Consider the following 18,108-nt stretch of genomic DNA (forward strand, 5'->3'; position numbering starts at 1 on the left):
TCATATTTTTGTGGAAACACGATAAAAAACATTTTCAGGATTTTTTGATGAATAGAAGTTCAGAAGAACTTTTTTTTTTTGAGTCACTGGTCATAATGAAATCTTCTGTGTTTGTATTGATAATTATAATTCAGTGCTGAGTGCTGACATACAAGTGACTTTGTTAATGTACATTAGAGAACAGCTGAATCACATCACATGAGGATAGAGTTGTGATAACAGCACAGTTTACAACCACAAATAATACCACTGTTTTTCTTTAAGTATTGTTCACTTCTGTTTTATGAACTTTAAAAATGTTTGCTTTTACTCAGATAACAAGCATCTAAGCACAGCATCAAGACAAGCACAGACAAGTGTATCACTTATCCTTTCCAAAGGAGCCTGGGATGTACAGTATTTCCAGTTTCACCCACAGGAAAATTAAACAACTGCGCCTATGAATCACAATGAATCACACTTCACAAAGAATCAAAAAGGCAGTCATGATTCAGTGTACAGCCCGTATCTCAAAGGTTAGGGAAACATTCTTGCACTAAATACAGTATCAGTCATGTACAATATTATCTGGGCTGGTCAGGAGTTGTAGAGAAGGTTGTGAGGGCATTATGGGTGTTCATTGTGTGTGTGTGTGTGTGTGTTTTTCTAACTTTTCAACAATGATTATTACGCTTTTTTTTTTTGTTGCAATTTTGCCAAGAAAAAATACGGCAAAAAACAGACGTTACATTAAGAGTTTTTTTATTTAAATGTGTACAAAATCAAATCAAACTAGAGGGAATGTAGCCTCTAGTTATAACATGTGGCACACCAGAAACAGAACACCATATTAGTTCAAAGTTTTGTCTGATTCATTTTTGAAACTTATAGGTTCCCAAGTGACCAAACCAGTAGAAACATATTTCTTGTTTTGGTTTCATACTTTAGTTGAGTTTAAGGCAGATCAGGATATGTTAAATAACTTTTATTCAGAATTAAAAACATACACGTGAAAACAGTCTGTAAATGCTCAATTAAATTAATTACTGTATAAAACATTTTGGCCTGTTGATCATTTCTCCAACCACACATTAAGATGTATTACATAAATATACCATCATAAATACTACTTTAACAGACAAAAAACAGCTCTTACTCAAGGCCAAGCACAACAGTGTACAGTATGTGTGTTTTTTAAAGCATGGTTTAAAAAAGCACTTTGTGATTCAGCCACCCCCACACTATAAAAGTGAACAAGAAGGACTGTAATTTGTTTAAATGAGTCACATGATGATTTCACGTCTGGTCATCTTCTTGGAATAGTGGGTGGTCTCAACACAACCTTCACTGTATCACCTGTGACCTGCAATGTAAAAGGTCTACAGTTTACTAATAGGTGAATGCAAGAATTCTTTTACACTCTTAAAAATAAAGATCCCAAAAGGGAGTTTTCAAAGTGATACCACAGAATAACCAATTTTGGTTCCCCCAAGAACCTTTCATTGAAGAGTTCTTGAAATATATATTTTTTCTTAGTATGAAGAACATTTTAATAATCTAAAGAACCTTTTTCCACTACAAAGAACCTTCTGTGGAATGGAAAGATTCAGGGTGTTAAAGGTTCTTTAATGGAACCATAGATGAAGTAAAGAACCTTTATTTTTAGTGTAGCTTATATTAACATTACAGGACAAACTGAGCGTACAATACAATCACTTTCAGAGTAAATGCAAGTAACTAACTTGATCTTTTCTCCAGGATCCTGTTGCTAAAGATGGTTTAAATGGTGGAACAGGAGGTGCAGTCGGCTTGATTCCCTACAATTACACACAGGATTTTCGAGCTAAGAAAATGTATAAACAACTATTGTACAACACAAACATTATACACATGTTACAAATCCTATATCCTAAATGAAATTTTACATAAGGTGGATAATGTGTCAGTTTTGCACAATTAAAAGTCACATTATCAAACCGAAAATACAAGCTTATACAAACTGGGGAATGAGTCAATTCTTTTCAGTGGTAATTGATAAGACTATGCATTTGTCTGAACAATGTCAGAATGCAGGAAAGGGGTTGCAAAAAGGTGGAAAATAAAAGAGCTTGATTTATTTGCAAGCAATATCTTTAATGAACACAAACTAACGCTTCTCTCTGGATCTCAAGAAACAGAACACGATGAACAGAACAACCACATTAAACAAAAAGATCTGACAAGGACTAAACAAAACACAGGGCTATAAATACAACGGCAAAGCAGAAGAGACCGGGTGACACATGGAGACAAAAGCAGAGTCGGGGTGACGAGAAGCTGAAGTGGAGCCAGGGTGCCGGGGGACTGAGGCAGAGTCGGTGTGATTGAGGACTGAGGTGGAGCCAAAGGGATGGAGCAGCCCGACGAAACCGAAGAGCTGGAGGGCCGAGGCGTAGACAAAGGCCCAGAAGTTCATGGCAAAGACAGAGTGACGACTGACCAAGACAAAGCCGGAACAACAAGGAAGCCCCGAGGAGCGGTCCCAGGTGGAGCCGACTGTTCGACGGGCTGAGGTGGAGTGACAGGCTTGGAGGTTTGAGGTGGAGCCAGAGGGATGACACGCCAGGGTGGAGCTGGCGAACAGGAAACCTAAGGTGGATCCAAGCTGCTGATAGGAGCCAGCGAAGGAGTTTCAAAGGGTTAAAGGAAGCCAGTGGAGACAGGGCCGAAGAACTGAATAGCACAGGCAGAGGGTTACAAGACAGCCTCCTTGGCCATGACAGAGCAGGCAGTGAGTTCGGCTCGGGCTCTGGGACGAACATGGCCTCTGCAGTATGCTCCTTTATGGAAATGACCACAGCTCACAAACCTTGTCAGATTAGGCTTTCTTAAGCTCTTGGTTTACAGCGGGCTCTGACTTCACCTCCTCATGGGGTTTCGGCTCTTTATCCATTTACACTTACATTTATTCATTTAGTAGATGCTTTTATCCAAAGCGACTTACAAATGAGAACAATAGAAGCAGTTAAACTAACAATAGGACAACAATATGCAAGTGCTATGACCCTTCCCAGTTTAATCTAACGCAGTACATGTACTTTTTTTTTTATTAAATAGATATAGAATAGAAGAGAAAGTGTTAGTATTAGTGGATCAAGTGTTGCCGAAAAAGATGCGTCTTCAGCCGTTTCTTGAAAATGGCTACGGACTCAGCAGCTCTGGTTGAGTTAGGCAGATCATTCCACCAGCAGGGAACAGTCAAGGTAAAGGTCCGAGAAAGAGATTTTGTGCCTCTTTGAGATGGCACCACAAGACGATGTTCACTTATCCGTGGCAAGCTCGGACTCTGAGTCTGCGGTGGTCTCAGTTGTGTGGTGCGATGGGCACAAGTGGGGCTGGGTCTTCCTCACTCTCTTCTGTGTAGGGGAATCCACACTGATGTAACACCCACTCTATGAAATGGTGGAATGTCCCTCTATGGCCATCTCCCAAAAACACGCAGAGGCTGATGTTGTTGTGCTGCACAAAGGGGACCAGATCTAGAAACCTCTGTGTGTACACCTTGAGGCTCCGGGCTCTTTGAGAGGAGGCTCTGAACTGCCACTACATCCATTTGTTAGGTCAGATCTTCTGTCAGCAAGGGGTTGCAAAAGGTGGAATGTAAAAGAGCTGGGTCTATTTGCAAGCAGTATCTTTACTGAACACAAATTCAGGTTAACAGTTCTTAGGAGCTCAAGAAACAAAACACGATGAACAGAACAACCACATAAAGCTGACGAGATCTGACAAAGGCGGAAGAAAACGCAAGGCTATAAATAAACAGGGACATACTAGGGACTAAACAAGATAAATAACTAGACACAGGTGTGACACATGAGGGCAAATCAAAAACCATGGCAACTGATAAACAAAGACAAAGGAAACTGAACTGGGAATAGTGCAAAAAGATCCAAACTCAAACCTAGTTACCAAAACAGGTGTAACATTAGCTGGGTTTCCATCCAAACGTGAAGCGAAGTTTGCAAAAAAACAAAAACAAATGCAAATTAGGTGTGTTTCCATCAAGTTGTTCAGGACGACAGTGGTATTAATTAACCTAGTAACCAACAGCAATAAAACACCAACAGCGGACACAGCCAATAAGTCATCTCCCATTATCCGCGTTAACTCAAGTCAAAAGCCACCTCAAGTGAGCGTATTATGGGATTTTCCCCCCAGAAATTTGGCATTTCCATCACTCATTTCTGATGTGATACTTCAAAATGCGCATTACAGGGTGATGGAAACAAAGCTACAGACAGGGCTGAATGGACAGTCTTTACTTGACTAAATGAAAGGACTAAATGAAAGGAGTAAAAAGTAGTATCCATTATTCTTCTGAAAAGTAATTGTGCAAGAGTACAAGTATTCAGTTTCAATTTTACTTGAGTAAAGTACAAATTCCCTGCAATAATACTTAAGTAATGAAGTAAAATCACTCAAGTATTTTACACCCATGATTACAACAGTTTGGAAATAGCATGTTGCTATGTTAACAATGTGTTTAATAAGTACTAATCTACTGTAACTGCACTATACTACTATCATGATACATTTATAGTGCATGTGATGATTTTGGAGATTTCTATATTTAAAATATATGCTAAATATATGCTGTAAACAGGAAAATGCTAAAATAATTTACAAAATGTGCAAGAAAATGCATTTCTAATCATAAAATACAATTTGGGTAAAGTTTTTTTACAGTAGATTTAAATGGGAATATTCTATTTCCTTTCATGTTCAACAGAAGACAGAAAGTCTTACAGTTGACAGGATTTTTATTTTGGGGTAAATTTTAAAAATCATTAATTGTATTTTACACAAGAACAAGAAAAGGTGAATTTCTGCTATCAACAGTTCATCTTACCTGTTTAACTGCAGTCTGCTGTGGTTTTTCTGGAGGCTGCAAGAAGAATGAGAACAAATTTATTTTTATCTTTCTAGAGAAAAGCAAAAAGACTGCTTGACTCTTTCCTGTCCCGGAAAGGCATGATATGTGAAACTACAAAAATGTAACCCTTTAGTCTCTCCATATGCCTGTTGTATAAAACTGGAAAGCATTGCTGTAAAAATTGTGGACTCAAATCTTTGAACAATACTTGAGTTATGTTTGATTAAGTAGTGATTAACTAGATATCCATGAGCAGAACTTATATTCAGCTTGTTCAAGATTTAATCAGTAGACTACTAGTTAAAACTTTTGGACAGACAGAAATCCCAAGTCCATTCACAATTTACACAGTTTTTGATTTTGGGAGAGTTTTTTTCAGCAGGCTATTATTCTTGTATGAATAATTTTAGATTTACCCAGCCCTAAATGGCATGTAAAAACTGTGACTGGGTGCATTACATGTTGGCCAGAAGGTCTATTTTCAACTGGATGGGTGGTTCCTGACCAGAATATGCTGCAATGTGGCTCACTTTATGCAAGACATTATGCAAATAGCCATTAAGTATGGTAACATTACTAATTTGACCCTACCTCCTAACTCCAGTTCTAAATTAATTTCACATTCAAATGTCTCAAATGGGGGGAAAACTTCTACATTTCATGCAGTGAGAATAGATTTTTTGACTTTAAGATGATAATGAATGGGCAGCATAATAATGAAGGTTGTACTAACTAGGGGGGCAGGACGGGCCGGACGGGCCGGACCCACTCTAGCAGTTAGAGGGGTGCAGGGTTGAGTTACGGTGGTCCCCATGAATATGGGCTGGCTGATCTGAGGGTGGTCCTTCTTGGCACTGTTGTTCTCAATAAGAAGGCTCAACTGCCCTGAAGATGGAGCTTTTCTGTAAACAAACAGAGAGACGTAAAATAAACAGACAGATTATAATTACATAAACTCACAGCTAGCCACACATTCTGACCAATGAATTTCCAAGGCACTTCCAGGAAATCAGCTGGATGTAACACTAACATAACATGTTTTAAAGATACACTCAGTAATCTTGTAATCAGCAACTTGCATGTCATCTGACAGCAGTTACTTTCAGAGTTTTTTAAGAACTCTGGCGCAACACATTTTGAGGAACAAAATCATGAGTCAATACTTATTTTATCACACATTTGATGATGTCTAAAATATTCAGAGAAAAACAGCTAAATGATACCCACTGCCATAGGGTCCAAAAAAATCCATCCAACCATTTATTATCAAAACCGCTTGTCATTTAGGCTTGAAGAGTAATGGCTCCTTGACTGAGCCTAGTTTCTCTCAAGGTTTTTTTCTCCACTACTGTCACCTGATGGCATTTTTGGCTCCTTGTCATATTCTGTAATATTATCGATTTAACTAATGACATTATCAAGCTCAGTATGGTTCAGATTTAGTTCTCATTTGATAATAACACTAACTTTGCAACATTGACACTGTTATTGAACCAACATTGAACTGACTTAGTAATGAATAATGACACTATTGTGGGCTCTAGAGCTGCTATAGCTGAATTGAAATTGTTTCATAATTGATGAACTTTGCAATACTAACGCAGTCACTGGACTAAATTAAAACAGCATTGAGATAAAATGAGTTGAATAATGACACTATTATCTTATTCTGTAGAGCTGCTTTATAGGTGAAATTTAATTTGTTTCATAATTAATTAATTTTACAACATTAACACTGTTATTGTTCTGTTTATTCATTTGAAGCTGCTTTTCTGTATTGTATAAAGTGCTATATAAATAAATGTGACTTGACTTATGATCATGGGGATGCTGGAGCGTATCCCAGAGTTTTAGGCCAAAGGCAGGGAAACACCCTGGAAGGATGTCAGTGGGTCAAAAAAAAAAAAGGAAAAACTATGCAGAACGGTTTTATGACCACTAACAAATACGAATGGTTGGGGAAAAAAGTTCATTTGAGTTCATTTAAGACCATGAGCATGATACATTTAGCAAAGCAAATCAAATTAAACAACTCACGTTTTGTGGCTGATGTTCCCTTTTCTTTTTTTACAATAAAGCACTACTCCACATACTAGTAGAAGCAGAGCGACTGCAACTGCTACTGAGATGCCAATGATCTTTGCTTGTCCTAAGAAATTGCAAACAAGAGTAAAATTTGTCGAAATGGTACATTACTGCAGGTCATTTAAACGCACTTATGAATTTTTCAGAAAAAAAGAAAGAGTTTGAGTTTGATTACCGGATGGCAATTCAGAATATTTGACTTCACAGAAAGGAGGTGCCCAACCAGCCTTACAGTGGCATTGCTTTTTGTGATTACATATCTGTAAAATAAGAGACAATAACACTCTAAGCATGGCTTTTTATATTATGAATTATAAATATGGCATTTTCCTGTTGGTTTCAATGAAATGGAGGTTTGACCTCACCCCTCTACCACTGCATTTCAGTGAGCAGTGTTCATTACTGCCGTAAACATTCAGGTCTTGGCACATATAATCATAGCAAACCTGTTGAAACATAACCGAGTGATTTCATAGAATTTGTTCCTACAAGACAGAAATACCTGCTGTGATAGTTCAAATAAAATTTTTACAAGCTTACCTTATTATGTTCACATTTTGTGCCAGTAGGAACCATGCTGAGGGCGTCCTCCTCTGATTGGTCCCCAGCTATGTTGCACATGCCCCTTAATGTTTTTATGACAGCTTTCTGACCGGTAACAGGATATTCGTTTCCTCCATCACAAAATATCTTTCCACAAAGCATGCTTCTATATAAGGAAAAAAGTAAATCATGTCAAAATCTACAGTTTGGACTACACCGGGTGCTACAAATACTGATGCTGGAAATGTCATTTTGTGAGCTATTTTACATAGAAAATTATAAAAGATCACATACTCTTTTGTACAGGCTCTGTAGCCATCTTTGGTTTTACCACAGTGAGAATCATTTTTTCCAAATGTGTTTCGAAAAAAGCATGCATCAGAAGCCACTTTGGAACCTAGTGAAAAAATCAGACAAAACATTGAAGCAAATATCAATTCTTTTAGTTTTGAAAAATGAATAACTGGTCCTTTTTGGAGATTTGGTAAAAGAATCAGCTCATTATAGTCAAGCTTTGTTTTGTCACATTCAATTCAGACTGTAAAAGCATTTATTTTGCTAAGGTAATTAGAAGCAGTGGTGCAGCGCACAGTACTTTGAATGAATGAATGAATGAGGCATTTATATAGCGCTTTCATATGTACTACTGTACACCCAAAGTGCTTTACAATCATATCAGGGAATCTCTCCTCCTTAATTTAGTAAGCTCCCAACCCTACAACCCAGATTTGAACCCTGATTGTGCTTCTGAACAAAGTACTTACTAGGCCTAGGTTACTTTAGGACAGGTTATTAAAATTACTTGAAGTTATTACTTCAATCATTTTACAACACATTTGCATGTTCACGGTTTTCTGATGTCGGTGAATGGTCATATGACATGGAGACAAAATATCTAATCCTTTTAGCAAGTATTAAAAAAATTAAAATAAATAAATTATATATAGGGCTGCTCGACTTGGCCACAAATTAATATTGTAATACATGTATCATACATGACATTTGTATCATATCACACATGTCATAATTGCAGTGTTAAAATTATTCTTCAAAGTACTGAATAAAATAAAGATCGATGAAGTACATTTTACAAGAAAATACTATTTCAGTCTTTGTCCTTAAAAATGTAATGTTTAATTCAATGTGTCACTTGCCATTTATTTGTAATTAATTGTGACATTTTCTTGAAATTTCTATTCATACTTGGGTTTACGCTTTACAAGAACCAACAAACACTACAAGTTACAATACAAATACTTATTTCTCAAATTCTTCAATTTTAAAAGTTCAAAGCCTTGAGCTTTTAACGTCAAATCATCAAGCTTTTATTTTGGCATAATATTGATGAAATGCTGTAAACTTCTGTCGGCAAAAATGTTGGCAATTATGCAAATGTGACAGTAAATAAAATGAACCTAGTGCACAAATGCATGTTAAACTCACAATGCACATGAGTTTGTGAGAAGCAGCATTACTGCATTTATTGTGAACTGTAAGCAGCATTTCCCTACTTCACTAACCCTGTGCTAGGGAATGTCTATTAAAAGATGACATAGATGTTGGAAAAGATTTGGACTCATGCTTACTTGTTCCCCAAAGTTTTTGGCAGTGCTGGAGGTGAGTGGGGCATTGGCCATTGTAGCAGTAACCCTTGCCAGTGCTGCAAGGTATGCCATTCATCTTAAAATCATTCTCTGGGCACTGCTCTGAGAGCCCTGTGCAATACTCTGGAACGTCACACTCATTTACAGCTTCTCGACACAAGCTTTCAGCATCTTTTATCTAGCATGGAAAGAGAGAAAAGAAATAACAATAATTGTAAATAACAATAATTTTGAACCACAGCCTACTATCACATTGTCTAGAGTTAATGTTAATGTTTTCATTTCATTCCACACGCTTGACAATAAATATAAAAAAGGCATTGGATTACTTGCGCAGCCGTGTCTCTCTCACTCATTTTGAAAGTGCACAAGTTAGAATAATACAATAATAGTTACAATAAAAGATAATCGAAAATATTAAATATTACCCTGTACCTCTGCCTTTCCTTTTAAAACACTTGTATTTAACCAGATGTCCTGGTGCTCCGAATTCCAAATATACTGCAAGACACTTTACACGTATTGATTAATTTGCTTGAACTCTGATTTATGGATTTTTGTTACCTAATATTGCTTTGAGTTTTGAGTTTGCTTGATTTTGCATTAAATTCAGCGATCGAAGAATCAATATGTTTGTTTCTTTTAGGGTGGGTTTGCTATGTGTTTAGATCTGTTTCCTTTTCAGTTGGTTAACTTGGTGATTATTCATTGTTTTGATTATCAGTTACACCTGTGGATTTCATTGATTGGTTTGTCTGTCTATTTAGGCAGTGTGTTTCTTCTGTTCTTTGTGTGATCTCGTCAGTATTAGTTTGGTTGTTCTGTTCCCGTGTTTTTGCATCTAGTTTTCCTGAGAAGTGTATTTTGAGTTTGTTTGCATTAAACGTTCACTGCATGTGATTAGATCAGGCTCTTTTATTATGTTCCTAGTCGGCCAAGAGAGCCATTCCTGAAATGTCTGCCTGTTCCATGTTGAGACGTCAATCTGTATTGTATCGGCCAAGAAGGCCGTCTCTGAGAAGTCTGTCATTACGCTTTGGCCAAGGATGCCATTCCTGAGAAATGTGTGTGTCCAGATTGTTAAATCCCTGCCTGCACTGCCCAGTCCTTCAGCCCTGTCCTCACTGTCTTACTCCAGCCCTTCGTCTCCTCCTACTTTGCCCGATGCGAGCATCGTGGATCCGCCTTGTACTGTTTGTTCGCCAGCTCAGCCCTGGACTGTTGACCCGACTGTAAAATCTCCAGCCCCTTCACTCCACCTCTGCCAGTCAACCAGTCGCTCCACCGTTGCTCCTCACCTCTACGGCTCCGCTTGGGATCGTCGTCCCTACGGCTCCACCAGGGCTTCCTCATCCCTACGACTCCACCTTGATCATTCGTCGCTCTGCCTGTGTCACAGACTTTTGAGCCTTCAGCTGTGCTTTGTCCCTCCACCCCTTCAGCTCCGTCAGGCTCAACCTTCCTTTTGGCTTCACCTCAGTCCTCAGGTGCACTGGCTCCGCCACAGTCCTCCGTGCTGGCTTCGCCTCAGCCACTTGTCTCCATGACTCTGCCTTGGTCTCCAGGACCGTCAGTGTTACCGGGGCTCTTCAGCTACCCCTGGGTCTCCATCACCATCGGCTTCGTATCGGATGACTGTTGCCCTGTTTCCGTCTGCCAGGACTCCACCATGGCTCCTCCCTCCCTCGACTCTGGCTTGGGCTTTCGTCCTGGGGTTTCTAGCTGGGGATTCCACACTGGCTCTTCCCACCATCATCTCCATCCTGGTTCCTCCTGTCGTTTGCTCCGCCCTGGCTCTGTATTTGTCCCCTGTGCTTGCTCAGCACCTTCTAGGCCCCCTCCCGCCCTCATCCGTTGGACCTTCTTGATGGTGGGGGAAATGTAAGGGATTGTCTGGGTTTGTTTCTGTTTAGAGTGGGTTTGCCATGTGTTTAGTTGTGTATAGCACATTGGCTCCCTAGATTGTAAAAAGAGGCCGTTCAAAGGATGTCCATTCGAGTCACTTTGAAAAAATTTTAAGTGCATTTTACCACGCTTACACCACCCAAAATACATCTAGTAAAGTGTTTTGTTTGACATTTTCAAACTCTTTTAAGCTCTCTAGCGACTGTTCAACAACACTTTTACCTCTTTCCTGGATCTTTGCTTTTCTGAGTCACCCTTTTTTGCAACAGTTGGTGCCATTGCTCAGTTGGTTGGAGTGTGTGTCTTGTAAACATGAGATTCTAGGTTCAGTGGTACCTATGAAGGGGATTTTAGGTGGGCTCTATGAATGTTCAATGAGGCCCTTCAAAGGTTATAGAGTTAAACTTTTGGCAATTTGGTAAATGCATTTTGCCCCCTTCTCCCACACCAAAAAACAAACAAAAAAAACATCTAGAACAAAAGCTTGCGTGACATTTGCAAACTCTATTATGCCTCCCACACACTATATGTCAAGTCAAAGACAGCACTCAAGTCTGATTTATGGATGCTGGGTTTAAATCCCAACAGTGCTTCTCTACCAAATACTTTTCTCTCTTGGTTTACTCTAGGAAAGAAGGCCAGTTTTGAACCTGGCTTTTGTTCTGCTGAGACTCAATGGATAGCACATTAGAATTCTAGAGTGTAGAATGATGCAGTTCAAAGGTTGTGGGTTTGAGTCTCATCAGAGTCATGACTAATTTCATAGGTGCATATAATTCCTTTAATAAAGACATTCTATAGTGTAAGTTCATAGTGATATTTTGTAATAAAAAGGGCTTGAAGAATTTTTCTAGTAGTAGCACAGAATAATTTTATTCCATTACTCACACAAGCTTACTTCATCCCAGTCATTTTATCCAAAATGCTCTACAGTGAAATTAAAGACACAAAGTCACTTATGGACATTACCTGGCAATTCTCACAGCAATCTCCGTAAGCACAATGTGAGCCTTCAGTGAGTCGGCAGGTCTTGGGATCACAGCATGGGTTTTCACATTCCTTAGAAGACGGTAAATCACAGTCATCAATGAGATATCAGATGTGGGTAAAACGTGAACCTACATTAATGCATTAATGATGTCATTTAAGAAGGATCATTTCAAGGCCAGGGTTGACTGAGTCACTACAGACACAGGATGTGTGCGCAATACCTCCACTGTTCCACAGTCACACTCCTCTCCAGGGTCCAGGAAAGCATTACCACAGACAGGCCCACTGTAGAGTTTGTCTGAGCTGGGGATGTCCAGCAGGCAGCTGGGGTTGGCGTTGTCTAGAAACACACTCAGCTGTTCTAGACTACAGTCACTAAACATCTCCGGGAACAGCGTGCTAGATAGACAATTTCAGAATATGTCATTTTCAAACAGTGCACACTTTAAACTGCTACAAGGCAGAGCAGTCCACATACATTGTTGTTTTTTTACTACGATCCATCTCCAATAGAAGCCTCACATTGTGTTTTCAGCATAGTGAAACTTAAAGGTTTAAAGAGTTTCTTGCACTTGTACTTGTACGTGTACTACCCTTGTAAAAAGTACGCTTAACTGTACTGAATGTGCGCTTGTAGTGTACGGTGTTGTAGTGTAAAAGTTTTTTTTTAAATTAACTAGCATATAATATGAGAAGGGTCATATAAACTGAGAAGGGTCATAGCACTTGCATATTGTTGTCCTACTGTTAGTTTAACTGCTTCTATTGTTCTCATTTGTAAGTCGTTTTGGATAAAAGCGTCTGCTAAATGAATAAATGTAAAAATGTAAAATGTAATATAATATTAATTAAATAAAAGGCCACTTAAGTGTATTTAAAGGAAGTACATGACGTTTCACATTTTCATTAATTTTCTTAACACACTTAAAGGTTGTATCAGCGATTTCAGGCCCAAACATAAATGATCACATTCATCTAATCTTTCCTAACGATCCGCTAGCGGCCCGCCCCATAAGCAAGCCGTCAAAAAACCGCGTCTCTCTCTAGGCAGCCTAGGCTCTGAGATCTGCACACAAAAACAACTGCGCTCACCACCACGCAAAACCAAAATAAATAGTGTTCCAACCAATCACCGACAGGGGCGGGTGTTGTGAGGTTTTGCGCTCGTGCACGGCTGCCTATGACGGCTGCACGCGAAAACCTCACAACACCCGCCCCTGTCGGTGTAAAATATTACATTTACTTCACACTTAAGTCTAAATATATTAGTATATTATATTACTTCCATAATAAGTCGTTTTTTTCAAAAGTGTTATAAAGTGTACTTCTTTTTCACAAGGGTTTGCCGAGTGGTTGCTAGGGCATAGTAGGTTGTCGCTAGTTTGCTTTTATGTGGTTGCTAAGATGTTATGAGTGGTTGCCAGGGCATTCCTGGTCTTAGGCATTGATCAGTAGTTGCTTAGGTAGTGAGTGTTTGGTAGGTATACAGATGGCAGGCAGCTACTAGACAAACAGATCTGACTTCTAAATAAAGCAAAAATAAACAGTACACTGAAAATACATTACACACATACTGCTTACCCCACACGCTCTGTCATGATACAGAACATTGATGAACCACACATGCAGTGATCTACATCGTGGGACATGCCCATGTTATGACCCATCTCATGGGCAATTGTAGATGCCAAGCCCAGTGAGTTTAGATTATGATCCTGAAAAATAACAGCATATAGCCATTTAAGGAATAATATGTAATTATAATGTGTCTTTAAAGAAATAATCTTTTTTGTTCAATTATAGGAAGTAATTCACTACCAGAAAATCATTACTAACTCAGATCATGAATACCTGATTGACTCCCGCTGAGCTTTCCGCACACATTGCAAATTTGTTTGCCAGACCAACTGTGTCCCCCAAAAAATCAATTCCACTGGAAGAAAAGAAAACCAACAACTAAAACAGTAGCACTTTGCATTATGGACTTGTTTCTTAACATTAGTTAATGCATTAGCTAACATGAACTAAGCAATATATTTTTTTACAGCATTTATAAATCTTTGTTAATAATATTAGTTAATAATACAATTGTTCATTGTTTGTATTCACATTGTATTAACTAATGTTAACAGATACAAATGTTAGATCATTATATTAATGTATTTGTAAATGTTGAAATTAACATTAAATATGAGTAATAAATGATTTAGAAGTATTGTTTATTGCTAATTCATGATATGTAATGCCATAAACTAATGATAACAAATGAAACCTTATTGTAAGCGTTATATTAAAGTACGCTATAGGTTCTGCTATGCTATAGTGTAGTGAAGGTCTTAGTCATCCAGCTGAGTAAATGGTTAATTAGATCATATACTCACGTCACAAACTGAGCGTTGTCATGCCTGACCCTTTTAAGCAGATTGCTCTTTCTCCACTTAATAAACCGACTAAGAGTGTCATCAGAACTCACACTGACTACAAACTGGTCCTGTGTTGTCCAGACCTCAAGTCCCACTAGCATAACCCGGATATTAAGGGGTCGATACAACTGAGAAAAGAATAAAGTGCTTATTATATTTCTTAAAGGGGACATTACGCCCTTTTTCAAAATATTCAAAAAACATAATTAAACTAAACATAATTTTTCATATTGTTGCAGCTCCTCTCTTCCCAGGCTGTCAGTAACGCTCTGTTTAGTTCCTGTATTTGTAAAGTCCCTCATTCCGAAAAGCGCAATGTGCTCTGATTGGATGGCTGAACCTGTGTGTTGTGATTGGTCAAGCTCTTTGAGCGTGTTTGGGAAATGTCACGCCCCTTACCTAAACAGCGAGTTTCAACACACTACTAACAAAACTTAACCAGGCTCTTTTTTTGCGAATGCCTTGGGTGGGAATTATTTAAATAAGGAATATTGTGACTTGTACATTTCCAGAAATAAACTCAAGATTACAATTGAGGCGTTTCAGGAAATTCAGAAACAGCGCTACTGATATAGAGAATAAATAACTCCCTTTGGAGTGACTTTGTAACAGCAGCATTACACAATACAGAAAGTTGAAAAAACACTTTGAGCTGATTTTCAAATATTGTAAATCAAAAAAGTAAGTATTTGTAGGTTTAAATATATATTAGAATAAAATATATGAATATATACCTTGTCAACATGATTTGCAACCTCCAGCATCCTGGCTCTGATAATGTCCATGTTAGAACCATAGGTTTTGTACTATAAGAGTAAAAAAATGGCAATTATTTGTTTGGCTTTTTTTTTGGAAAATTTACTTTCAGCTTTTGCTTGAAGTATCGTGACTAGCACTACTGGCCTCAGTATGAAATATGTCAAAATCTATAAGGCATAAATATTAGTGATTCACTAATATATTATCTAGGCCAATCAAACAGACAATATTTGACCATTTTTAAATGAATTGCATTAGCTTATACTTTTTTTTTTTAGTAAATTGTAAAAAAAGGTGTTTATTTCATTTCAGCATTTTTTAAATATCAGCAAGATTTTATTGCCTGGATATTTGCACCACCATCAGTCATTGACAAACTCACAACGGTTGATATATACTTAAAAAATAAAACATTTAAGGTCAAATTCTTACCTCAGTGTTATCGACCACAAGAAACAATTCCACAAATCTTGGAGTGTGAAAACGCTTCACTTTCTAAGAGGATATATCAATGTTTTAGAATCTATATATAATTTCTTTCATACGCAGAACATTTGCTAGAATTGTGCTAGAAGATGTTATTACCTGTCTGCTGGACTTTAAGGGGACAGCCACTGGTGGTTCATGCTCATAAATGGCGGTGTTTGGTTCACCACAAGAGCTTCTCTTCCACCTCAGATGTTGGTGCTTATAGAGCGCATGATCTCCATCAGTGTGGTTGGTCAGGGGTTCAATCAGGTATACTTGCTTTTTCACCCTAACAAAACCTCTATGGACAGAGGACAGAATGCTGCTGTTCAAGAGCATACAAACATGGCATCTAATACTACTGCATATCCATTAGGAAATGTATGAAAAGCGTCTTGTAATGAACATGATGTAATAGGAGCATGGCGTTGTGCATGATACCTGATTCCAGAACAGATTGTCACACTGACTGAGGAATCTTCCAAATCCTGAATATGGCCATGATAATAGCAATTTTCCTGATACAAATGATACAAAATTTATATTTATATGTATATCTAAAGCTTATATCAGGGCACTTCAACCAATCCTATGTGACTTTAATACATGTTTAGAATATAATACTAGCAGGAACTACGCACTATGCAATGTATATACTATTTTAAATAGCATGTGAACAACAGTTTGCTACATTGCTGTAACATGACTTCGCATGTTTAGTTCTTCAAGCGATTTCTGATCATCATCTTAGAAATTCAGATATGTTTAAAATCCTATACATAATTAATTCCAATTCTTTTAGCACGTGGGAAATGGAGTTGAGTGCAGATGTTGGTAAAGGTAGTAGTTTATCTACAGTATGGATCTAGAAAATACTACAGTATATGCATAAATAGTATGAAAAGTATTCTGTTCTGGTATTGTTCAATTACAGTAAGTTACCTTTAAATTTGGATTGCTGCTCACAATCAATCCATCATCTTGATAGTATATTTCAGTATAATTATGTCCAATGAGTTGCCTAAACCACAGTAAACATTTATTTAGGCCAACTTTAGAGTACAATGGTGTATTTCATACTATTAAACATCAAAATGAAATGTACAGACATCTTAGAGAGAAACTTCAAGTGAAATATAGCCTAATGCAACACTCACCTGTTCTTTTCCAAATGAATCATGTGATTTTCCCCTCCAAAGAATAATTTATATGTAAGTCTATCAGGATACTTTTCATGGCTTTGTGGACTTTTATCAGACTGTACCTGCATAGGATTGATATGTTAATCCACACATAAACAGCACAACTCCACTGTTGCTTTTCCAAAAATATAAGAACTAAACTGGTTGTTGTTGTTTTAGGCATTTCTTGCTGCTGTAACTAATATCCCAGTGGTAAACGGATGTACCTTACTGAGACTCAGTCTTTTAGGTCTCACCACATCAAACTGCTCTACGTGAGGTAAAGTATGGATACTCTCTGCAACACATCCTGATGAAGAATCAAAATATATTTAAATGTTTCACAAATGCACTATCCAAGAGTTAACAGCATCCTTGATAAATGACGTTAAAAAAATAATAAGTTGAGAGTTTCTAATAAAAATTCTAAAATATAAATGGATTTGCTAACAACAAGAATAAAGATAATAAACTCTTTAAAATCAACTTAAAGGACAGAAAAGTTTCTACATCACTATACAATACAGACACTACTATTACTATAAGTATCCCATTCGCATGAATGTAAATTGCCTTTACATTAATAAATTATTAAAATAGACTAAAACGCCCGGTTAAATAATTTAGCGCAAATAATTACATGAATTAAGAAGTAAAACAGATTTCTACTTAATTAAAAGAATATCGCGTACGTACCGCAAAGACAAAGACAGCAAAGTACATGAGCTGTGAAGGTAAAACACTGCATGGTTACTGCGCGTTATGGAAATGGAACATGTCAGGAGAAATACATGCTAAAAGATAAACTTGAGATCCGCCCAAGTGGGTTGCACTTTTACTTTATCAGGACAGACCAGAATAAACACGTAGAATGGCCATTAGCACGACACAGAATTTTTGAAAGGGGCGGGGCTAAGAGACGTCATGAATGGTCAAAATAATAATTATTTTAATTTGACTAATTTAAATGCTTATTTTAATTCTATGTCAATGCACAATATCTCAGTGTCATTATGGAGGTGTAAATTATTGTCCACACTGCTGCTGAAATTGATCCCTGACAACGTTGTCACGTGGTAACTAATACTTTTCTCGACGCTGATCTTGGTGGACCAATCACAACCGTTTGTGATTACAAGAAATATATTTTTAAATCGTCTTATATCGACCGATGGGGTGAATTTTAATGTTTAATGCTTTAATTTGTTTTACATCAAAATCTTTTAAAATTAAATAATTAAATAATTTTAGGTTTTAGT

At 37.6% G+C, this 18,108-nt stretch overlaps 1 protein-coding gene across 3 annotated transcripts; it reads right to left on the reverse strand.

The window, feature by feature from the left end:
• Positions 1-725: 725 nt before the first annotated feature.
• Positions 726-17,737, reverse strand: adam8b (ADAM metallopeptidase domain 8b). 3 transcript variants are annotated; one of them, XM_079852038.1, is made up of 23 exons: positions 17,546-17,737; positions 17,077-17,159; positions 16,826-16,932; positions 16,611-16,689; positions 16,110-16,186; positions 15,786-15,969; positions 15,633-15,695; positions 15,176-15,247; positions 14,400-14,569; positions 13,870-13,951; positions 13,600-13,733; positions 12,240-12,417; positions 11,998-12,087; positions 9,106-9,301; positions 7,814-7,916; positions 7,517-7,685; positions 7,342-7,422; positions 7,152-7,236; positions 6,929-7,040; positions 5,625-5,793; positions 4,868-4,903; positions 1,722-1,796; positions 726-1,342 (listed from the first exon to the last, which is right to left on the reverse strand). In XM_079852038.1, the coding sequence occupies exons 1-23, from the start codon at positions 17,595-17,597 to the stop codon at positions 1,286-1,288; spliced, it is 2,454 nt and encodes an 817-aa protein (XP_079708164.1). In that variant the 5' UTR covers positions 17,598-17,737; the 3' UTR covers positions 726-1,285. The 3 variants fall into 3 exon arrangements, with proteins under 3 accessions (XP_079708164.1, XP_079708165.1, XP_079708166.1); XM_079852039.1 differs by lacking the exon at positions 1,722-1,796 and having other exon boundaries at positions 733-1,342; positions 17,546-17,694; XM_079852040.1 differs by lacking the exons at positions 726-1,342; positions 1,722-1,796 and adding an exon at positions 3,821-3,947 and having other exon boundaries at positions 17,546-17,694.
• Between the last annotated feature and the right edge of the window lie 371 nt (positions 17,738-18,108).

Source organism: Squalius cephalus (assembly GCF_949319135.1).
Source record: "Squalius cephalus genome assembly, chromosome: 19".
In the NCBI taxonomy this organism is placed as follows: domain Eukaryota; kingdom Metazoa; phylum Chordata; class Actinopteri; order Cypriniformes; family Leuciscidae; genus Squalius; species Squalius cephalus.